This window comes from Anneissia japonica, unplaced genomic scaffold (genome assembly GCF_011630105.1).
Source record: "Anneissia japonica isolate Jap-2015-1 unplaced genomic scaffold, ASM1163010v1 scaffold581_len1011336_cov187, whole genome shotgun sequence".
Taxonomy (NCBI): Eukaryota; Metazoa; Echinodermata; class Crinoidea; order Comatulida; family Comatulidae; genus Anneissia; species Anneissia japonica.
The window spans coordinates 161,200-186,780 of record NW_022723686.1 but is presented as its reverse complement, the minus strand read 5'-3'; the positions used below and the strand labels follow the sequence as shown (position 1 = coordinate 186,780).

At 33.2% G+C, this 25,581-nt stretch overlaps 2 protein-coding genes across 6 annotated transcripts in view; both read right to left on the bottom strand.

Moving 5' to 3' along the window:
• Window positions 1-11,082, bottom strand: part of LOC117112349 (protein sidekick-2-like) — a 30,519-nt gene extending 19,437 nt beyond the window's left edge. The window contains exons 1-9 of the mRNA XM_033255425.1: window positions 10,956-11,082; window positions 9,455-9,630; window positions 8,715-8,872; window positions 7,737-7,884; window positions 5,792-5,868; window positions 3,497-3,623; window positions 3,014-3,112; window positions 1,696-1,828; window positions 650-813 (exon numbers count right to left, since the gene is read on the bottom strand). Of these exons, the coding sequence (XP_033111316.1) occupies window positions 650-813; window positions 1,696-1,828; window positions 3,014-3,112; window positions 3,497-3,623; window positions 5,792-5,868; window positions 7,737-7,884; window positions 8,715-8,872; window positions 9,455-9,614 (1,066 nt within the window). The 5' untranslated portion in view covers window positions 9,615-9,630; window positions 10,956-11,082. The remainder of the gene's footprint in view (window positions 1-649; window positions 814-1,695; window positions 1,829-3,013; window positions 3,113-3,496; window positions 3,624-5,791; window positions 5,869-7,736; window positions 7,885-8,714; window positions 8,873-9,454; window positions 9,631-10,955) is intronic.
• Window positions 11,083-14,145: 3,063 nt separating this feature from the next.
• LOC117112358 overlaps window positions 14,146-25,581 on the bottom strand; it is a 30,179-nt gene continuing 18,743 nt past the window's right edge. The window contains exons 1-4 of one of the 5 annotated variants that reach the window (XR_004446025.1): window positions 21,466-21,490; window positions 17,035-17,092; window positions 16,515-16,599; window positions 14,146-14,570 (exon numbers count right to left, since the gene is read on the bottom strand). Coding sequence is in view for 1 of the 5 variants with exons in the window: in XM_033255439.1 (XP_033111330.1) it covers window positions 14,236-14,570; window positions 16,515-16,596 (417 nt within the window). In the remaining 4 variants the exon portion in view is untranslated. Of the gene's footprint in view, window positions 14,571-16,514; window positions 16,600-17,034; window positions 17,099-19,760; window positions 19,890-21,465; window positions 21,491-25,581 lie in introns of those variants that run through there. The other 4 variants (XR_004446023.1, XR_004446024.1, XM_033255439.1 and 1 more) reach the window with 4 other exon arrangements.

Sequence of the window (25,581 nt, the reverse complement as noted above, 5' to 3'; positions counted from 1 at the left end):
AAAAAAAAAAAAGGTCATGGATATAAAAATGATCAAAATTCTAGATGATGAAGACAATAATGGGGTGACAAATATATGTTGGTGATAATTCTAAAATTTCCCTAATAAAATGGATAATGAATCTCCAAACATTTTAACTTGTTAATTTTTTTTCTTTCTTTCTTTCATTCTTTCTTTTATTTGGCATCATCATAAAAATGCATACAAGATAAAATACATTAAAAATGTTAGGATCAAGAAAACATGAAAGAGACGTGAACTAAGAAATGTATAATAAATTAAAATAAAAATAAAGGTCAGATAAAGATGCCATGGATAACACATAAAAGTCATTTAAAATTAAACAACTTATTCCCAATGTGGTCCCTTGTAAATTAAAAAGGACAAAGGAAAAAAAAAGCAAAATAAAAAGGAATCAAATAGAAATGGAAATTTATTTAATCACAAAATACGTAATACATAAATTGCAATTTCATTGATAATAATAATTCTTTAAAAAGATTACACTATTAATTTTCATCTTCTTTATCTTTATATTTAAGGTATTTCCTCAGTTCAATGTTAAATCGAAATGAATTAGATACTTGCTTCATATAGTCAGAAAGTTTATTCCATTTTTTAATAGCATTACAATAACATGTATGTATACCTGATTCAAAAGTTGTTCGTTTTATGGCCTCAGAATATTGGCCATTACCATCACCATTTTGGGCTCTTACTTGGAACGTATACTCTGTGTAAGCTTCAAGATCCGTAACAAGATATGACACCATCGGCTCTTCTTGGGCATTTGAAAAAACTGTACCACTTTTACTGTAAAGTCAACAAAAACCATAGTTTGACATATATAAGATACGAAAGAATATATTAAATATGTGAATATATATTTCTGCTAATAAACAGCGTAAAATTTTAAAGAGTTTATTTCAAGGCTCCCTTTCTATTTTTTTTTTTTTTTTTTTTTTTTAGGAGCCCAAATAAGGTCCTGTAATGGGCAACAACTGTTGGCCAGAGTATCCCACCTCAGCACCAACAAATTTGGACTTGTGGTAAGAACTGTTTTATGATGCAGACATCTCTAGATGACTGGACACTCTCAAATCATGTTTCATTAAATTTTGTATTGTCATCTTTAAAATATTTCAAAATTCAATAAATGATAATGTACTTTCTTGTTTGCTTAATTTCAAATTGAAAGTGACTGCAATAAATCATTTGACTTGTATCAGGCACTCACTGCGAACTACAGTTGTCGGCCGATACGATTCCATGAAGAATTCAACGCGCGCACAACGGATCGTTTTTAATGATCCTTTCGGACTGCTACTGACAATCAGCAGATGGTGTCGCAGTGCGCCATCTAGCAATCACATGAAGCAGAGTTGAATTTGTTACGCGGTGGTCGTTAGACCATTGTACAACAGTGTTGTCTTCTGTTGATTTTGCGGACAGGCAAAGTGCATGGAAGAAGCCTCAGTTTCTGACTTGAGTATTGAACTTTTCTTTTATTTATAACATTACTGTCCTGTGCAGAACTGAGAAATTGTCTTCTGTTGATTCCTGTGTTGACAAGTATGGCTCAGTATGGCTACATGTACACTCGGCAGGTGGAAAACGGTGCCGCGAGCACCCCTACTAGGGATGGATACGTGCGCCTAAAAAATGACATTATTATTATTATTTATTATTACTCACGTCTGACTGTTGTCACGCCACTCAATATAATACAAAAGAGTGAGGCTTCCAGGCTCATCAGGTATCCCCCAACTTATATTGACTGAGTTCCATGACAACACCTCTCCATCAAGACCTGTTGGCTTCCCTGGCTCTAAAGACAAATTGGTTGAAAGTTGTACAAACTTTTATATTCTCTACAACATTTGTCGATTTTTGTTACATTTACTAAATCAGATGGATTAAAGGGAATATTTTAAAAAAGTAAAAGACCTTAAGAAGAGCTTATCTACTATAGTTTTCAAGGCAATACTTGTATAACATTAGCTCAACCCGCCCTCGATAAACTAACATTAGGTTATCTCACTATATTGATTGGATTAACACATTATCAAGTATAAGTACTGAGTGTTTAACACTGGTGTCCTTGGATTCAATTATAGGTAAACGGATTAGTTGCCTTTTTTATGAGGTTTTAATTGTTCTTTACCGCCGAAAGTGCGGTATTCTAACGTTAGTTTATGGAGGGCTGGTCGGCCTAATGATTAAGTCTAACATGAAGTCCAAGCAGACCTATGTGCTGGCATAACTAGCTGTAAGTAGAAATACATTTTTAATACAGTAATATATTCATATTCCTGAAATCTTGGCATACAATAGTACTTTTGTACAATATTTTTGTGGTGGAGTCGCAATTTGAAAGACAATTCAAAATTGAGCTTATAGATACTGATTAGTTAAATGTAGTGATACCCATGTACAGTTTGTATTAAGGAAAAATCTCTCTTGCTCTTCCTTCCTCCTTAAGTTATACGGCTAACTTCAACAAACTGAAGTTTTTGCCCTATTGCCCATTTTTTAACTGCGCTTATAAAACCTAGTGGGCGGGCATAATTTTTGTTTATTCTTATTTTAATTTTCTTGTTATACATATTTTTTAAACTAAGTTTCTTAATTTCTTTGAACCCTGATCCTAACTAATCCTGACTGCGGAAATTATCCAGAAGCTGATAAACTCGTGTGAGAGGCTTGTGGGAGTTCATGCTAGAGCCTGTCCAAAAATTTCAAGAGTTATGGATATGGAACATGTATATGCAACATAAGAGACACAATCAATTCATGTGCAGAATGAGACTGCATTATTGTGTTTCGAGTTCTGTTGAAATTGGATAAATAAACATTGTAAATAGATATGTAAATGTTTGAATAACAGCCTGTAGTGAGAGGCTTTTTTAGATTAATCTTTTACTGGTTGAATCCAGTTCCTGGGACACTAAAATACAAAAACATTACACCCACCAAGTCAGAACTACACTTTGCTCTATTTGTTGAAACTTACTTTTGGATTTATCCAGTATTTGTACCTTATCATGCCGAGTCTCTCCAAAAGAACTATATGCAACAACACTCACATAGAACTGTTCATACTGTGTTTGGTCTGTTTAAAAAAAATGTATTTAAATTAATTTCAAATAATTTTATATAAAATTTCACTTATAGAATGTAGCTTTCAGGGGTGGATTCAGAATTTTCCAAATAGGGAGAGGGGAGGGGGAACAACAGTTTCAGAATAGATAAGTGAGTAGCACATAACACTAATATGCATTGAAAATTTTAAAATTTAGTTGCAAAACGAGGGTGGGGGAGGGGCACGGAGTATGTGCCCACCCTACTGGATCCCCGCCTGCTAGAGTAGTAGATAAATAGGACAGTCATAATTAAGATCTTGAATGAATCTTGAATCTTGCATAAGAAACACATAGTGATACAGCATACCTATAATTTCTTTGTGTATGCAAATCAATATAACATTTTGGCTTACCTGATATTGTGTAAATAGTAGTGTCCGCGTCCACCTGATACTCACTAATCTTACTCTCACTGTCGCTTCCCCATAGAGCTACACGATAACCAAGTAGTTGACCATTCAAATCTTTCTCAGGAAATCTCTATATAGCAATAACAAATATCAGCAAAAAATTTAAAAAAATAATAATCATCCTGCTTCTTAAATCACAAGCACACACATAACCTATTAAAAATTAATACTACAAAGGTTTTACACTACCAGTAGGATCATTTTTGTTTATCATCTCAATGACATTGGTGATGGTCAGTATTGTACAGTACATTGTAATTTTCCATTAAACTTGATTAAACAATGGTAAACACTGGATTACATTACTGCGGTTCCCCTTATCACATCTTTTATGTAATCATAGAAATATAATACATCCATGATGATGTAGCTGTTAATTGGTCAATTGGTTATTCCATGTGAACATACAGTACATATTAAGTACTGTATAGTTTATTGTCTGATATCATAAACATGGGTCAAACAACAGAGCATTGGGTAGAGTATATGTCATCAAAACAACCCTATAATTAGTTATGGTAATCTGCTGTACTTTGCTTTCATTAGTTTTTATTTATTTTTTTATTTCAACCATCTTTAAAGAGGGTAACCCTTCCAGTTTAGCCCAGTAGGCTAACTGATATTCTGGGACCCTCTTTAATAAAATTAAAAAACAGTACAAACAACATCATTACAACATAATAATAATAATAATAATAATAATAATAATAATAATAATAATAAAATAATAATAATAATAATAATAATAATAATAATAATAATATTAATAACAATAATAACAATAACGTACAATCCTCATAACAAGTCTTAAAAATATTAAATTGACTTGCATAAAAAAGACATAATTCAAAATAGAAGTTTAATTTATAATGCCTAATATATAATATAATATAATATAGTATGTATTAGTGATTTAACACACTTGCACTGTCTTTTATATGTGTATGAAGTTGTATTGCATTGCAAATAGATATATTTTTTGGGGCTCACTTTAACAACAGTGACACACACAACGCAAAACTGTGATGCATCCATGAATATCAAAAGTGAAAAACCAATGAAACCTAAGAAAATTACCCTCAGTAATTTAATAAAATGCTTTGAATGAGATACAATAACAATTGGAAAACAGATTGAATAATACACTGGATATAAATGCAACAGTACATTTTACTTTAACAGTACAGTTTACACCAAACACATTGGTGCACCAATGCATATCAATAAAAAAGACATCAATGAAGTTTATTTATTGACATGCACAAACACACCAATATAGTGTCAATGAATATGACCAAACACATAGGTGTGTCATGCACATCAATAAATAAATAAATAAATAAATGAACTTTGGGCAATTGAGTCATGTTTACTCCAGAAAAATCTGGAGAGACTGTGTACTTGGTCTTCTATGTAGGAAATATCTCATAGCGGTAACCCCAAAAAAATCATGTTTTTTTTTTGCGTTGTCTCTCAGTTGATTAATTTTGATAATATAATGTTAAAAGCACTAAAACTATAGTAGTAATAAAATATAATACTGTAAAACACAATAAAAAGAATTATTATGTCATGCTATATATTTATTTAATATTTTGGATATATAATAGTGATTTTTTAATTTGTACTACTTGCAGTTTGTTTTACGGTTTAGGTGTGAATGCAAATAGTGGAATACAAGCTATGTGGCTCGGTTCCAGTAGATACAGAGAATATTTTGTCATTCTTAACGCGTCCTACGAAATTCTTACGAGACAGCACTAGTCCGTGAATTTGTCAACAAGATCGGAGATCTAAAGATGCAATCTCTACCGTGCATCAATGGCGGCGCTGGATCTCAATAGAGATTCTTAAATAATATATAAGTTTGAAAGGCAAATGGGAAAAACCCATAAAACAGCAAACGGCCATATATATATATATATATATATATATATATATATATATACACATCTTTGAGCTCTCAGTCTTTGGTGTCCTCTTGGCACCCCTCTGGCCATTTTCTGATTTATTGTACCAAATATATAATAAATACAATATAGAAAAACAAAACATAGCCCACCAACAATTATTGTAAGCCACTATGTAAGCTCCAAAGCAAAATATTGTATTTTTTATATAAAAAATTATAAAAAATCTTATACATAAATTATATCAAAATGTGTATCCTGAACATGTCATTAGTAGCACAGTGGTATTTCTACAATTAATTTGAAAAAAAAAATAGAGAATACTTACAGTCCAACGCAGCAAGATGTCTCTCGTGAATTTATCATTAATTTCCTGCACTGTAAAATTAACAGCGCCCTCAGGTGCTAAAATTGTAAGATAATAATACTTATGGTGATATATCTCTACCCATGAATAGCTACAATTAGTTTTATTAGTATTCTAGTTGTAAAAACATATATGAAAAATCCAAGATAACAAGAAAAACGCCCATTAATATGGATATTGGTTCTGTATAACACAGTATTACTGAGAATTTATAGTCATTTTCTATTTGATTTTATTTTACTGTGTGTATTTTTAAGGTGAACAGAATTCTTAAAATGAAATTTGGAAATAATAATCAGGGGCAAAGCCTTGTAAACATTTAAAATCCATTAACAAAATTTCATCCCATTTTTTCATGGCAACATTAAATGATGGACTAGAGTAGTGATATCAGTAAACAGAAGAATTCTAACAAAACAGTTTAGGAAAATTGGTAGGGAATTTGAATTATCATTATTACAATTACACCAAACATAACTACAATATTAAAAACTCAGAATTACAAGAGCATTTGCAAGCAGATGAAGTGAAGCATTAGGAAGACAATACCTAATTCTACGAATGACACCAATGTGCTGAGAAAATTTAGATGAAACTTAATCAGTGTGTTTATCCTAATTCCAGTTGGTGTCAAAAGTAATACCAAGATTCATAATCATTCACCTTTTCAATAACATGAACATTAAATTTTTAAGAAATATTTTGGTAATTATTTAGGGAAAACCTAGTACCAAAGACCATAAACTTTGTTTTGTTAGCGTACCGTAAGAGTACAGTATGTCAACTGTATTCAAATCATTTGCAATAGAATTTATATTATGATAAAGTTCAATTTGAATGCTGACAAAGTCGGAGGAAGAAAGTAAAAAAGAGAATCATCAGTGTACACTACACATTTACAAGTCACATCATAAAATTTAAATTCAAATTCAAAATTCAAAATTCAAATTCAAATTTATTTCACTTGCCTTAGCTCCCAATTTACAATTTCAAGTGTGCGATTCCATAAAGCAATGCTTGTTAAAAAATGGAATGCAGTATTACTACAATAATACTATTAATAATAATAATAAAAATAGTAATAATAACAAAAGTTGCAAGACAGTTATAAAAATAGCAAAAATGAGAATAAATGTGAGGCCTCACCACAAAATGAGTCTCATGGTTAGAATATCAAAAATTGAGTTTATATTATATTTGCAAATGTAATTTTCTTTCGAACAATGAAGTTATCTTGTATCTTGTATTTGAAAACGTTATTATTAGGATATAATAAATTTAGACCAATTGAAAGTTAAACTAGAGACTAAGTCAGCATAAGTTATTTGAGTTGGTGGATGCCTCATTGGAAGTTGATAATTTATAATTTTGATCCTTTTGAAACAGATATATATTAAAATTAATTAAAATGAAATTAATGTTTGTTTAGTTAATTTGTTGAAACTCTGATGTTCACGTAAATCTGAGATGGGTTCTAGGTGGCATTTTAACTGCTTAAATGTTAGTACTATAACAACTTTAAATTTTGAGTGTTTACTATTTTCAGTATATTGATAATAAAGTTTATTGTTACTGTTATTAACAATACTTTGACAGGATAGTATAAACAGCAAAGCTGACTCGAAGAGGCCCTTTTTCAAAATAATTCATTATAGTGATATGAAAATCTTGTAATAAAAAAAAATGGGAATTTAAAATATTAAATAGTTATAACATCATCAACATTACAAGGACAAAGATGCATTCATCAAAACATTAACACCAATTGAAAAAAAAAATTAATAAATAACACATTGCACTCAAAATAAAGTTTTCAATCAATTAAATGTTACTTAATAAAATAAAAAAGATAGGCCTAAATGAAAAAAAAAAACTGTTTATCCTTTAACAGGTTCAGTGTACTTACCCCCTTCATCTGTTCTCGCAGAGGCTACTGGTCCCCATTCACTCCAGCTACCACCTGAGAATTTAGCACGAGCTTGCAAGTCGTACATTGTGTAATATTCCAGACCCGAAATGGTCAGTTGCTCATCGCGATTATTAAGATCTGAATCCTTGATAAACAAAAGTTAATTATAATTTATTTTTCCCAACATATTGTTGTTTACTTGATCTGAACAAAATCATGAAAATATTTATGCATCCATAATCAATTGCACAAATAAATATGTTTAAAAAAATACATTTGTAACATATTTTCATGAAACCCAAGGATAAATTAGTAAATATTGAAATATTTTCTTTCATATACTCTATTATTAATTAGCTTTAGATTGACATACCGTATTTATTATAAACATTATTGTCATTCACTATTCACTATTGTCAATTATAATTATTATTACTACTACATTACTACGTCAATATCGATAATAATTTTCTTAAAGGGAAAGAAAAGGCATTATAACGTATTGTAGACGGATCTAAATTACACATTATTTACAGTACATGAGCACAAAATATGAAATACATCAAATAGTGTCATTACAAAACCATGGAAAAGAACAAGAACAAAATAAAAACTCCATTGACCACCACATCAACACCAAAGCTCATTCAAATATCGCTTATAGTTAGTTGTCAGTATTGAAAATTAATTGGGTCATTTAAGTCATTTTTAATTTATCAATTCATTTTCTTGTATATTAAAAATAATTGCCTTATAGTTTCCAAAAATCCAACAAAATAAGGTATCATGCTTTTTTGGAATCATTAGTTATTAAGCGATTAAGAGAGTGATCACTGGAGTTTCTCAGGTTGTATTTAATACTAATTTTTTTCTTTGCAGGATTTTTATACTTAGTTATATTGGTTTTTGTGCATTTTTGTTTAAGTAGGATTAAGATTTTTCATAAAACTTTTCAGGAAAATTTGATAAAACTACCTTTATCCAGTGATTAGGTGAATCACTGCTGCTGTAACGAACGTGATACCGCAAGCTGGACTTGGCATAATTCCCTAACTCTTCCTGCAGTCCAAACCTAATGGTCAGTGTTGTCTGGCTGGTGTTAGTAGTCTCAACAATTGGGGGAAGGGGAACAGCTAAAACAAATTATATAAATTAACTGAAAATGTTAAATACAGTCAAGTTTAACACTGAATTGTACTACTAAATAACATGCTTTTCCATGTAATTTACTGCCAATAATGTATCTAGTGACAGAAGAGCTAGCTGACTTTTGAAGATTTCTATCAAGTTGGTGACCCACCAAATTACTTTGTGAAACCCATAGTCTGTGGAATGATGATCTACTAAATGACTTTACACTGGCTTAAAACAGAGAAGAGGATGGGCGAATGCCCTTTTCATGACACTCTGGATTTTTTCATAGTTTTGCTCATCTGCAAAAATATAAATTATGTTAATGATTTTCCAACCTTTTGTACAGTACCTGCATAAATTATAAATAACAATTAGACTATTTCCCAGAATTACCATACACAAACAAGTTGGTCTAATATATATTAATTTACAAACTATTGAAAACAAGATATGTCAAATATAACATTCATAGAATTTGATCAAGAGTGGAAAAATCAGAGGATCATGCAATCTAAGTCACTACTACTGAAGAGGTGGACCATAACAACAATAATTAGTAATTAATAATTAATAATAAGTACCTTCTCCGTCCGGCCAAAAATATTGTTGGGTGGTTGCTTTTCCAAGATAATTTTGAACTATGACTCTGACCTGGTGGCGAACTCCTGGATTCACAAGGTTACCATCTCCATCACTCACTGGAACCTCACATTTGTACTTATTGACATATGTGGGGCACATATTCCATGTGCCGGAACTAAGAAGAAATGAGAAGCAGGTATGAAGTTACATCAAAATGCAATGTATTGACACAATTTTATCCTTCATAATTTTTTAACACTAAATTACATATATTCAATCATAATTAATACATCTTTATAGGATTTTTTTTTTTACCATATTTATAGAGTGTGACCCCTCCAGCATATCCTAGTACTGTTACTTCAGGGGCCATCTTTAAATAAATGAAATAAAGTGATGCTTTTATCAGCAAAGTCAAATTATGTGGCTTAGTGAATGGAGTTGTTTTCAGTCGTGAGAAAAAGTTCCACTTTCACAGGAATTGAACCCAGGACCCTAGTATTAGAAGACAAGCATCTTAACCAATAAGCTATTCAAGTTCATTCCAATTAATCATAGAGTGTTGTTCTTTGAAATTTGGTCTTGAAAAAACCATATTTATTGGATGGATTTCTATCATCTCAGACTGCAGGCAAACATCACAGCAACCAACAAGTTTGTCATAATTATTTATATTGAACATCTAATATTTGGACAGAAAGTTGTATTAAAGCCCCATTCCCGGCAAGATTTCAGTTGTTAAGAAAAACCTGATTTATATACATAAGATTTATAAATGTAATACGAAATTGCTAATTTAACTGAATTCAGACATTCCTAAACATGAAAAAAATGTAAAATAAGACTGAAATTCGATTTTTTGTGTTCAAACATGAAAAAAAAATTATTTTTCGTGTTTGATTTTGTGATAGGTCTGTGAAGAAATAAAGTAGGTGCCGAAAACATTAGCCTATCCAACACTGCTAGGCTAGGCCTACTGTACACACATAAAAACGGCCGACATGATATTTTCCGTTGCTAGTATTGACACTTGTGAAATATTATATTTCATAGGAATTATTTCACACTGTTAAACAAATTATTCTGACTGAGATTTTGACAATTAAACAAACATATCTCAGGCCTACTCGATCGATCGCAGCGTGCGAGATGCGAACTACAAGAACCAATTTCATTAGAGAGGGTACACTTTAGTGACTGTATAAAGCATACATAAAAGCGAGAGCATTTCAGCGGATGCGATCTACAACCTCTGAATTTGCCTAGTAACGAAGAATTTGTCGAGAAAATGGTAATTTCCTATGCGAAATAGTCTGTATTTCTCATTTTTTTTATTCTTTTGCATAAAACTAAAATTTATGCCAATATTGTTCCATTGTTTATAATAAATAGAGTAATGCATATGCATTTTTTCTATAAAAAAAATTCTTTTTTAGTGAAATTTTACCAGGAATGGGGCTTTAAGTAATAACATAATTTAAAACAAGCACTGATACTTACGGATATTCAAACTGAAAAGTGTAGTTCTCCACCAGATTTGTGTTTTCGACCTCAGACCACTCACACCAGTAATCAACAATTGTAGTTGAAAAACATTGAAGGGTTGGAGGTGTAGGTGCTGCTATGAAATTTAAATGATAATAAAAAATACCTATCTAAAAATTTTTGATAAAGTTTTCCTCAGCTTCCATAGTTCATTTGACTCTGGACAGTAAATTTAGCCCCTCTTGCGTGAAACCTGTAGAATTCACTATAAATTTTACTTACAGAGGCCACATTTACTGCAGTGGGGGTAAGGGAAAATCTTTTCTCCTCAATAAGGGTACCATTAAAATGACTTTATGAAATTCTGGCTAAAACTTTTGATAAAAAGACACCGAATCTTGATTTAGGAATCACAGAATTTATGAAATTTGATCAAATTAAATAAGTATGCCCATTAACCAGTCAGTGGTGGATTCAAATGGGGGAGTGGGGCAGCCAAACCGGGTCCCCTAAATTTTTCAAAAATTATAAAAATAATGGACAAAATAAGGAAATCATATTTAAATTTAAATCTGTGAGTAACATTTCCGGCCATCCAGAGGTAACATAATCATAAATTTCTTTCCTTAGCCCTAACCATGCTGGGGCTGAGGTGTTTTAGACCCCTACGTCTCAAACCTTTTTAGTTGGCGACCCACTTTCAGAATCCTTTTTTTTTTGGCAACCCAAGGCATATATTATCAAATAAAGATACTGTACAGTGTTTCTGCAGTCAACCTCAGCTATGTCAGTATAAGAAAGGGTCTGATAGACTCTTTCGATTTTTATTTTTGGGTTGATACTAAATTTTGAGCTTTCCTCTTTGTAGCTACACTACGTCTGGGTGAATCTTATGAGTTCTTCTTTGGACGGCTACGTAGAAGTACTTTTACATGTTTCGAAATGCGCTTTACCAAAATCTGTCTTATTTTTAAAAGTCATAAGCAGTCTTGCGACACTCGGAAATGTTTTGGCAACCCAAATTTGGGTGGCGCCCCATAGTTCTAGCAGGGTTCTAGACACTCCACCCATGAAAGTCCCTCCCTGGGCCCTCTCCATTTCTAATCCCTGGATCTGCCACTGCAGATCTCTCAGAATTGATTTCCCCCAACTTGGGACCCCTGATTTAATGCTAATGATATGAGTATACACTTTGAACAAGCATCTGATGCTGTGATTGACTCATGCTCTGGTATATATATCAGCATTCTCAAATCTATTTCATGAATCTCTTCAAAATCAACAGTAAAGAACAACTCTATACAGTAATTTTGATTGTTGATTCACCCTTGAAATTCCTAGGAAATGGGGATAATTGAAATGAAATTATTTTGCATTTAATATTGTACTTTAAGCTGAAATTCTAAAAATCATTTAAACAACAAATGATGCTGTATGTTTCATTCTTGTGTAATTTAGATAATTGTGTTAGATGGTCAAGTGAAAGAATATGAATCTCAGTTGGAAATTTCAAGAACCACTGCAAACCTGTCTCTTATACACATCTAGATGTGTATAAGAGACAGGTATAAAGCATACATAAAAGCGAGAGCATTTCAGCGGATGCGATCTACAACCTCTGAATTTGCCTAGTAACGAAGAATTTGTTGAGAAAATGGTAATCTCCTAAGCGAAATAGTCTGTATTTCTCATTTTTTTTATTCTTTTGCATAAAACTAAAATTTATGCCAATATTGTTCCATTGTTTATAATAAATAGAGTAATGCATATGCATTTTTTCTATAAAAAAAATTCTTTTTTAGTGAAATTTTACCAGGAATGGGGCTTTAAGTAATAACATAATTTAAAACAAGCACTGATACTTACGGATATTCAAACTGAAAAGTGTAGTTCTCCACCAGATTTGTGTTTTCGACCTCAGACCACTCACACCAGTAATCAACAATTGTAGTTGAAAAACATTGAAGGGTTGGAGGTGTAGGTGCCGCTATGAAATTTAAATGATAAAAATACCTATCTAAAAATCTTTGATAAAGTTTTCCTCAGCTTCCATAGTTCATTTGACTCTGGACAGCAAATTTAGCCCCTCTTGCGTGAAACCTGTAGAATTTACTATAAATTTTACTTACAGAGGCCACATTGACTGCAGTGGGGGTAAGGGAAAATCTTTTCTCCTTAATAAGGGTACCATTAAATGACTTTATGAAATTCTGGCTAAAACTTTTGATAAAAAGACACCGAATCTTGATTTAGGAATCACACAATTTGTGCAATTTGATCAAATTAAATAAGTATGCCCATTAACCAGTCAGTGGCGGATTCAAATGGGGTAGTGGGGCAGCCGAACCGGGTCCCCTAAATTTTTAAAAAAATTATAAAAATAATGGACAAAATAAGGAAATCATATTTAAATTTTATCTGAGAGTAACATTTCCGGCCATCCAGAGGTAACATAATAATAAATTTTCTTTCCTTAGCCCTAACCATGCTGGGGCTGAGGTGTTTTAGACCCCTACGTCTCAAACCTTTTTAGTTGGCGACCCACTTTCAGAATCCTTTTTTTTTTTTTTTGGCAACCCAAGGCATATATTATCAAATAAAGATACTGTACAGTATTTCTGCAGTCAACCTCAGCTATGTCAGTATATGAAAGGGTCTGATAGACTGTTTCGATTTTTATTTTTGGGTTGATACTAAATTTTGAGCTTTCCTCTTTGTAGCTACAGTACGTCTGGGTGAATCTTATGAGTTCTTCTTTGGACGGCTACGTAGAAGTACTTTTACATGTTTCGAAATGCGCTTTACCAAAGTCTCTCTTATCTTTAAAAGTCATAAGCAGTCTTGCGACACTCGGAAATGTTTTGGCAACCCAAATTTGGGTGGCGCCCCATAGTTTGGGAAGCACGGTTCTAGACACTCCACCCATGAAAGTCCCTCCCTGGGCCCTCTCCATTTCTAATCCCTGGATCTGCCACTGCAGATCTGTCAGAATTGACTTCCCCCAACTTGGGACCCCTGATTTAATGCTAATGATATGAGTACACAATTTGAACAAGCATCTGATGCTGTGATTGATGCATTGCTCTGGCATATATATATCAGCATTCTCAAATCCATTTCATGAATCCCTTCAAAATCAACAGTAAAGAACAACTCTATACAGAGATGACTGGGGACAAACTGTCAACCTCAACACGATCAAGGTCACATCATGACCAAGCTGTAACAACACCTACAGTTCACTTGAGCATTCTGAGCGTCAACAAAATGTTGCGTATGTCATTGATAATTATTTTTAATAAATATTAATTAGATCATCAAAAAAGAACCAAATCATTCTTAAAGAGAACTTACAACCAACATGCAATTCTGTCCCATCATATTCCCAGAAATTTAGAACATTAGGTAGATGACAGTAGTAAGCAGCAGCATGTTCAGCCCTCGTCAGGTTCTGTAAACTTATCATGGCCTCCGAATCTGAGAGAACATTTACAAGCGATGAGTCTAAAACAACCAAGTCTTTCTCCCATATGATGTCCACAGCTGTATATGATGCAGTCTCAGAGGAATCTAGTGTACAGGTGATGTTTACATCAGATCCCACAGCTATTATTGGATCCAGCGGTGTAACTGTAAAGGTGTAAATGAAAATAATAAATACAATTTACATGCATTCACAGTGAAGTACATACTTAATTTTACCAAGTATCAAACCCAAGTGTACTTGCTACAAAAATGCACTAAAAATTTTTTTTGGGGGGGGGGTGGGGGATGTTTTTTTTTAAGCATGCAAAATTATAAATGTTGCAGTGCTAATTAACAATATGTTTCGCTTCTTCTGGCTGGAATAATGCAAATGCTACATACAGCTTCAGGCGGTAGTCAAATGTGTAGTAAACCTTTAGGAAATACCCACAAGGTAAGCAGCTTAATTGCGAATGGTAAACATGCAGGCCAAGCTTTATAATGGCGCTGTAAGAATGTTTTTTAAAACGTTCACCTCGGGGTAAAATTTGTTACTACTGAGCAGTGTATGCTTTATAGTATACACATACTTTTTACATGACCCTGCTACGACAGTCAATTAATAACAGCAACTAGAATCGATTATAGTGTACGCGATTATTCATTAATGGGAGCTACATTAAAAATTGGCAACTGTATAGCTCCTGTGATTCGTACCAACAAACGAACGACAAACCAACAAACTATTTACTTTGTGATATGGATTGTAGGCATACTGTATGCACCAGTGACTTGGTTTTTGAGCAGGAGAGAAGTCTCTCAAAAGCATACATCTATGTGGATGTGTAAAGGCCAACTCAGACAGCGTCGGCCGACGCAGCCCGACCCGATTTATCGTCGGGGACAGTCTTAAGCTGTCGTGAGAAATATTAAACATGTTTAATATTCTACGACACGCGACTGCCCGCGACGCACACCATCGCGTCTGCGTTTAACTCACACAGACCCGACGCGACAACAAATCGCATCGGGCTGCGTCGGCCGACGCTGTCTGAGTTGGCCTTAAGACTTTTTTTCCACGTGACATCCACGTGACATTTCACGACTTCTGCTACACTTAACAGTACTATTTGATGTCATATAATAAAAACATCATTTATTCACTTTATTAAAAAAAATGTTATTTTAAAAAGAGAAGAGACCTCTATAATAAAAAAGGTAGGGCTCTATTTTAACAAATAAGTATAAAAGCAGTATGTTTTGTATGTCATACTTCCTTTTGCAATTAAATTTGGTCCTATGCATCAGTGAATTTTTTTCTTTGAGTTAAGCTGGTCTCTCAAAATATGTGCATCTTGTGCAGAGTGAGCAAGACTTAGTAGTTCCCATCCATGTGACATTGACTAGACCAGTATTATGATGTCATATAAGAAATACAGTACCATAAGTAAAAGAAGGGACTTCTATTCTGTCATGAGCTGCACACCAGACTCCAAACAAGTTGGTTATGAGGTTATTTGCATTAGAAATATATTAAATTTAATTTTGACCCACCTTTTTATTTATTTGTTTTTTTTTTGTTTTTTGTCTTTTTTTTGGGGGGGGGGGGGGTTAATGGCACAAACAGCTCCCTTTTTCTTTATGCGAGCCTTTTATAGGCCTACTAATGCACAAGCCATTCTAAATGATTGCTCGACCCTCAAATCTATACCTCCTTGAATTAATCCTCTATATATCTACAACAGACTTCCCCAAAAGAATTTCCAAGTAATTGTTGAGCATGAACGTTCTGTTTCCGTCTGTAAAGCAGATATTCTACCGTGATGTGAGGGTAGTTCAAACTGGATCCTAAATTTTAAAAGGCCGCACCCGAGGTACTGGACTTCAATCTTTCACTCAGCTCATCGAATTCAAATACCATTCATTTAAATTGTTATTAAACAATATTATCAAGGAAGAAAGTCAGGATGCGTGTGACCGTTAACAGATGTTATTAAAGTTAAAAGTTATCTACGATCTTCTTCTCATTGATTAAATTGATAATTTCCGGTCCATCCCTTCAAAGTAATGTAATCAGTATTAATAGGTTTTCCTGCAGGTGGTTCTTACCTGTAATTGCATAGGTGAGGTGAATTTGAAGCAAGCAAGTAGTGATAATACACAATTTCGCTGACTTTAACAATGTTTCCATGATCTGTGGAAGTAAAAAATATTAATGATAATAAAACATACTTTGTACCATAGGGAAATTTCATTCTGACCAGCAGAACAACTGGGATTTTTAATCATCCACAACTATCTCATTTTATTAGGATATCCTCTCCCATAAACGAAGATCAGGGGAATAGAATTGCTTATAAAAAGTTATATTCTATTTTGATTGAACACTTTAAGCATTTTAAGCCAGTACACACATAGCACTCAATTAAATTTTGTGTTCCAGGTTGACGGCACACAAACTATCAATATTTTTCATTTATCAATAAACAAGATTAATATCATTAATTTCTATGAATTCCCAGAGCATTAAAAATAGATAACCAACAAATTCCATATTAGACTTCCCCAGGAGTCTGATTAAATCGATATTGATTAGTCGTAGAGCAGTAGCTATAAACTTGAATCCTACCCCTTAATCAAATTGCTGCTGATCACCCCTGCAAATCTCCAAGTTGAATGCTACTTCTCTGAAAGGTGAAAATAATACAAATTAATGATAATTTAAATAGTTGATGTCATTACTAACTTAAGGGGGCCGCTTACAATTATCAACATTTCAGAAGTGTACAAGCGGTACGCTAGGGGAAGTGGGTAAACAAATTTGTACACTTTTACATTTGCATGAAAATGTTGATTCAAAATATCATGCAATATTTAAAACAATAGATTTTCATGACCAATTATAATGCAACCATGGATACGAAGAAGTGTGCGCGGTGCGGATTGAACAATATTTAAATGCTGAAAATTTCAAAATATGCTAATTTAGTTTGTTAAAAAAGAATTTGGAGCATTTAAAAATATTTACTCATGTGCACGTCATGACGCACGTGCACATCTTAATGTCACTGTTGTCTCCTGATATTAGATATATGTGTATCAACTTTCATTGACAAATGCCTGTTGGTAAAGGAGTAATTATAATTCATAGTATTTATCATACATAAAAATTCAGTTTTTTGAATTCAGATGGCAATATGGTGACGCCACAATGTCCGATCAGCTATTATGATATATAAAATCATATCTACAACTCATGTGCTTTTAGAATATGTAATAAAAATTGGGGGTCACCTTTCATCCTAAGGAGCTATAACTGATTGAAAAAAGGCATAATATTAAGCACATTTGTATTTTGACGCATGCGTACGTGCACATCATAACGCAGGAAATTAAGGTACGTAACTATTAAGCATGACCTGTAGTTTATGCCCACTAAATATCATTCAGAAATCTCGATTATGGGGTTATTAAATGTTTGAGGAAAGAAAGATGAGGGGGTCACCAAAAACCTTTATTTTGACCATGATGACGTCATCAAAATGTAAAAAGAAGTCACATAACGAAAGAGAATTGTCTTCCATACTCAAAGTTGGAAGACGATCGACCAAGGATAAGCGAGATACGCTCAAATGCGCATTTTTAAAAATGACGTCATCGATAAAATTCAGTTTGTTGAATTCAGATGGCAATATAATGATGTCACAATGTCCGATCGGCCATTATGAGCTAGAAAATCATATTTCATTATTAATCATAGTTACAGCTCTTATTTAAAGAGCTGTAACTGTTTAAAATTAGACCTGATTTTAGCAAAATTTCACTGTATATCGGCACAAAGTTCACTATGTTTAATGCGTGCGTACGGCATTGTTATTGGACATAAGGTGATTGAAATGATCAGAAACTTGTAAAAACAATGTCAAGAACATAAAATATGACAAAAAAACTTAATTTTGGCTTCTGTAAAATGCGCACGCGTAGTGGTAAATTAAAAAAAAAAATGAAATGCTCAAAATGGCGTGTAACATGCTCTAATTTAATCAAAAAGTGATTTCCAGCATTTTGAAATTTTGACACACGCGTTACGAAGCACACGCGTAAAACTAGAGTACAGTACATTTAACATTGACCTGAAGTTAATGCTCACTTAATACGATTTCAAAATAGCAATTGGTTTAGGCTGATATGATCGATAATGTGAAAACGCAAAATTGCACGTAGTTGACATCACGCATGACTGGTCACCTTGAAAACCTTACCATGTCTATTCCAGGCGAAGCCAAAATGATCGATGAAGCGATCTTGTGCGTACCTCGTAGCAATTTTGAGATATCGTGCAAACAGAAATGGAAGGAAAGGTAGAATAAAAAAAAAAGATGAAGAAGATCTCTTACAATAACAAGAGGTGATCCGCTCGAGAAGCGGATCACCAAAAACATAAAATCGAAGTTTCCTATAGTTAAAAGGGCATTCTGGTAAACTACATAACCTAATCTTGCCCAAGTGTAAGAACAGAAGTCATAGGCTCAACTATGTACAAGTCCACTGTGAGTTAATGGGCCACAAAAAAGGTAGGACGAATACAAGTGTGGTATTAGCTCTACCAACAAGAACATAAAAATTAAACATATAAAACAGTTTTAATTCACTACTATAAAACTAATTAAAGATAACAATCAACATACAATATTAATGATAAAAGTCATAATATTAATGACTATGTGTGGAATATCAATAATAATAATAATTGATACGCCTAAAATAACATACTGCACACATCTGAAATGCTCCAAATTACTTTAACATGCTAATAATGTTTTCTGTCCTCCAAAAGCATTATGCTACTGTGGCCTATAGTATATTTAAATAATGAAATTTGTATACTTTAAAGTAAAAAATAGAAATATTTAACTGCTAATAATATTGTAATTTGACACATTTTCCTACTTTACAGAGACATTTTCATGTTTTTTATGAAGCAAAAGTTGATTTATGAAATAAATTGTATATGTAACTCTGGAAGTACAGTAGGCCTCTGTAAAACATAGCAGTATTGTAATCTTTTTAACACAACCTTAAACTCTAACCACACAATCTACTTCAAAATGACTGAAGTTATTTCAAACTATAATATGACATCTCTACTGACCATAGGGAGTTGAAAAGTCATGCAGTAATAGATCCAAAAGCAGGAAACGTAAAACATTTATGTACTGGAAGGAAGAGTTGGCTGTAGTAATCTGTAGTTAGCTACAGCCAGCAATTACTCAACAACCTAGGCATACGGGGTGCCATTTGGGACACTGAGCATTCAGCCCACTGTATGACTGAAATACAATTACGCCTACTTACAATTTTAAGTGAAATACGGTAATATATTCACATGGGTTTAGGTTTTACAGTACCTTTGAAAACATATCCTGAAAACACATCGGCACGCAATCACGAAGGCCACAAGTTTTTCAAACATATAAGTCAAACAATTACTGCAGGCTTATAAATGTGCATAATATAAAGTAAATAACTATACAACCTTTTCCATGAATAACATGGTTCACATCACTCTCTGAATGAAGAAAATAGTATCATTCATACAGACAAGCCCAACAGTATAAATCAATTATCCAACTATGAAATCTGAGACCCAAGCATGACACTACATTTCTAGTTATATATATATATTAATTTCTACCATTGAATATTTTTCATATGGAAAGCCTATCCCATTTGCTCCACAAAGCCACAATTTTCCACCTTAACCATTGGTGTAAATGATTGTTTTTGTTAGAAAATATGTTTAACCTATAATACGATTTTTCAAATAAACAATTATGTTTTGTAAATCATTTCTCTAACAAATTCTGAAATATAAAATAAAAAAATTGGTGTATTTTTACCAGGCTTGTTATATACTGTACCACCTGCCACTGTTTTTAATAGTAAATTACGAGAAATTCGCTGGTTGGGGTTGTTCCAAGCTTGTTTCTCTCTCTCATCCCTTCTGAATTGTTTTTTTTTTTTTTCGCTTGAAACAGCCAAAATAGATTTGTGGAACAAATGTTATATACGCTCGAAATTAATATAAACTATGAAATAAAATATCTTTTGGCTTTACAAGTCGATAAAATGATGACATCATTTGTGACCGTTTTACATATAAGAAGTCTGTGGAATGTGTCAGTTTGCTCGTAGACTTCATAGTTAAGGTACTTGTATCATGATTATTATAGCAACATATTCCGGCATTATTTAATATAATACAATGACATTAATTTGTTAAGCTAGTAATAATACATTTTGTTAGTAAGATTCCCCACACATGTTAATGGTAAAACCCAATCAACACATCGCTGCGATTCGACCTTGATTAGACAATTGAAGCGAAAATGGGGAAACTGGCAAAACCTTGCCATATGTAGCCCGACTTTAGTAATGTCTCAAACATGATAATACTTTGGGAAGTTCCTAATTTTTTTTCAACAAAACTAAACTTGTTTGGTAAGCAATTAAATGATCTAAAATATACTTCATAAAAATTTACTGCTGAATTATAAAATATAATTACGTTTACTTTTAATCCGTACAAGTTTGAAAAATACTTCCGTGTAGTCCTCGCGCATATTCAAACTAAATGTACTGCAATCATTTCTTTGAAAGTTTATTGAGTGGGTAGATAAGTTAGAACACCGAACTGAAAGGTCAAACTGTCAAGATGGTACTTAAAACTGAAATTGTCAATAAAAGCATCTTAAGAGATAATGCATATAGAATATTTAAACCATTATTTATGAAGATAATGAGCAGTAATAATTCCATAAATTAAATCGCTTCTCAAAAACACATGCAGATATATAATCTCAAAATCCTTTAAAAACAATACTTTAATCCAACAGTCTTGATCATATGATCAAATCAAAATGATTGTCAGAATATAAATCAGTTAAAATTGGATTCATCCTTTGATTTGTATATTTTTCACAGTAATAAACATCAATATCAAACTTAAAGAAAATACAGAGATTGCATTCAAATACACCAAAAAAAATAATAAATATACCTGTACATTAAAACAGTAAATCCTAAAAAAATTAAAACCTCCAGACCACCAACATAGTAAAAATACAGTATCGCTCCTGAAAGAGACGTGTCTTCTAGACACAGAATAATTTACATTTTTTTTCTACTTCTGGTAGACTATAATGGAAGGCCTCTTACACCCAGTAACATAAAATACAGGTATCTATATTGCATTAATTTAGAATCAACTAAAATTCCAATATAATTATCTACCTGAGAGTTATGATCTGGAATGCTCGATACCAGCTTTAAAAACCAGCAACAAAAGCTTTGGATTACTTACTTTTGTTGATAGTTAAGCCTACACATAGGCCTCTGGTACAAAAAAACTATTGTTAAGTCTACACAACAACAATATTACAAAGCAGAAATACTATGTATTAAAGTCTTTATATAGCTAGCCCTATATGTTATAGTCAGTTAATACAAGTAAAAATCAGTCAACAATGACAAAATACATTTTCACAAGCTTGCCCAAATCGGGGGTTTTCAGGTGCTACTTTAAATCCAATACGGAAAGTGCACTCAATATTGGTGCTGCCATTATGGGTACCTTCTTGGTGTCCCACCGTGCATGTCATGTCATGGCTGTACCAAATATTTAGAGTAGATTATGAAAAAAAAGAAAATACTGTACATGCAATTTCAATATTTGTAACAGATGGGCAAAATCCCCCACCAGAAGCCCCAGCTGCAGACCTGTACGTGGTGGGGAGGGGGGTTGTACGCACTTACCCAAATTACTGAAGGTCCACATTTTCACGGGTAGGAAATTCAAGACACTTTCGCACATTCCAGAAATCAATTCACTGAAACTGATTGACCAATCAGAGCAGTTTCCAACTAGGATTGCCTCTAATTGAGGGCCAGCCGACCGGGGTTGTGAGGAAGAACGGCACACTGACTCTTCCCTAAGGGCAACTGGTTTCGCACCCACTTCGCTTACTTCACTTTCATTGGTCTTTTCTTATTGGCGCACAGAGACTGCTGTATTATGCGCCTTATAAATCCAATGATTTATTGTTAGTTTGACGTACAAGCAAAGGACTTTTAACTGTATTTATAAGACTTTCAAAGATTTTTTTTCCCTCACCGCTTGCGCGTGAATTACTCACCGCTTACAAACTCATCTTTCTAGATTTCACTACAATTATCATTAAGTCTGAGGGTCCCACTTCCAGCCATCTAGCGGTGTCATAATCATAAATGAATTAATTGTTTTCCCTTTCTGTTCCCAATAAGATCAGTATAGGCTTATTTTATGCATTCTCGATTTGATATATTTTGGACGTCTGTCCATCTCATCCGCGAAGTAAAGCGCTTGTAATTATTTGTTCGTATTCGCAATTTTCATTAATTCCATTCATTCATAGAACATGCAGGAATTTATTTTATTCGACCTTGATTTATTTACGAATCTTAGAGTTTTAGAGTGCCATTTCCGGCCATCTAGGTGTACCATAATTATAATTTTTCTTACCTCAGCCCCAACCACGGTGGGCCATAAGTGGTATGAACCCTCCATCTGTGAAAACCCCTCCCTAGGCCCCCCCACCCAAATTTCCTAAATCTGTCACTGAAAAACAATACTGTTGACATTGAATCTTCAGCCCACTTGACCCCAGATTGAATCTGCAGCCCCCAGTAATTTTGGTCCACTCTCCACAAATTCGCACCCACCAAATAAAAATCTTGCATAAGGGCCTGCTTTGCATCTGCAGAGGGACGAAACACTGTAAATGGTGGTGGAGAGAAACAACGCTTATACTATCATTTATTTCCTTCTGTGAGGAGGAAATTACAGTATCCAAACAAATATTTACCTCATGTATTGTTTCCTCTACTGTAAATACCACTTTAAGAAATAAAAAAAAAACACTTTGTATCAAGTTTCTGTTTAGATCTGTATCTCACTGAAATTAACTTAATCTTATCTTTTATGACTACCTTTACATTAAATGTTAAAATTAACTTGTTTTTTTGTTTTTTTTTTACTGCATATTCTTTTTATAGTTATCCAATAAATCCTTTGACATTTTCAAAAAATAACATCAAACCATGGAGTTCTTAATATATACCTGGTTTTTGTCAGATACCTGTATAGATTTGGATATTGTAGAAAAAGCTGTGAGACACATAGGAGCCATATGGTAGGTGTTATGTTTCAGCTGACTAACACTTTCACTTTGCTCTTTGTTAACTACATCTTCAGGAGCATCCAGAATATTTTCAGAATAGACAAGATAGACTAGAAATTGCAAATTGCAAGTGAAGTGCTGCGAAGTACAACTGTTGTTCGAACAAAATTATTTATGCGAGTCAAGTGAAAATAATGAATAATAAAAATATAACAAATATGAGACACGACACATTGTCTATATTAGAACACTTCTCATTGGGTAACAAAATCGTATTTTTTCATTTTTGTCAAAAAGTGTCTATAGTGTGGTGAATTATGGTTTAGGTTTTTTTAATAAAGTTTCAAAAATGTCTATTTATGTGGAAAATGTAGTTGATTACCAGAGGTTACAATTTTTATTTTGAAGACTGCATGGTCTAGGAAGTGTACATTTTTTTATGGGGCAAGTTTCCAAGGGCGGGTTTTCTAGGGGCAAGTTGACTGCCAAAGAGTGTTGCCAAAGTGCGAGCCAGCGTGTTATTGGATCACAAGAGCGAGACATCACAAGTGTGAGCCAGCGAGCCATGACTTCACGACAATAGATAGAGACGTTAACGAGTTGTGCGAGGTACCGGCTGAGATTTGTGGAGTACAATTAAAAAAACAACTATAGGTCTAATAATGAATTATTGTGATGTTAAATAGACAATGTTAGCCATCAAAGAGCGACATTGGTTTTCATTGGGACCTTCGTCCCTTCAAGTCTAGGCCTATACCATCCTAGCTAGTCTAGGCCTAGAGTGCTAGCGCAAACATGCGGACGTTGGTACGAGTAGGTTAGTCTACAAATGTCGCCTACAGTAATTCATTTTACCCGGCAGAACGAAAAAAGGAAACTCCATTTTTCAGTCGTCTTAGGCACTTGTTTTTGACAAACAATGACCTTTCAGAGGTCAAATTGCTGTCAAGAATATGAATTGGCTGCTTCGCAGCAATAAAGTGAGTAGCGCTTATCTCAATACATATAACATTGATATTATTAAATTATTATTATCATAAAATAAAATGGATACAATTTTAAGGTTTTTTTATGGCCTTGACAAAGAATAGCATGTATAAATTAATACTTTCCAATAGTGAAAAGTAGGCCTATGTGATATTAATGATTAATTTATCATAATATTTTTATTTATCATTAATTTGCATTAATGAAATAGCTCTCTCTTTTTTTTCAAATTTCTTTTAACTCCAACTGCTTGCTGTTAGGGTTAAATTTCTTTTAACTCCAACAGCAAGCAGTGGTGGCACAAACTCGGAGAAAGGAGACATTTGCCACCCCGTCGCACAGGCCTGGACCCCCTAGCCACGCGACAACTAGTTTGTCGGATCAAAAATAAAAATAGTAAATTGGCTATTCAAATAACGTTCTCGATTGCTAATCCCTAATACTGTGGTCTAAAAGCACAATTTAGGCCATACTAAGCCATAATATAAAACTTTGGTTGTTGATTTAGAAAACATGGTTTACAATACTTTTTGCCTTTTCCCAGAACACCCATACAGTACATGGGAAGATGACCTTTTTAGTTTTGTACTTGTTTGTTGAAATAATAATACATGTTTATTCAAGTTTAAATATATTTACTGCATAACAATACTGAAAGTTGAAAAAATAAAATATGTTTATTCGAGATTCAATAATTACTCCAAAACTGGAGAATTGTAGGCCAAGTAGAAATCAAGACTAGAGGTATATGAACTCTTTTAGGCAAAACTGCAATGTAGGCTAGTAGGATAACCAACCCTACAAATATGTACATTTGTAAATCATGTGGTGACTAATACCCGATTCACACGTGAAGTTAAATTTAACAAAAAGTAACAAATTGTAACCGAGCGATCTCCCGAGTTATTCCTACCGAGATAAAAAGCATTCACACGCGTCTGTAAGGTAATGCCAAGGTCGTGTAAAATTTA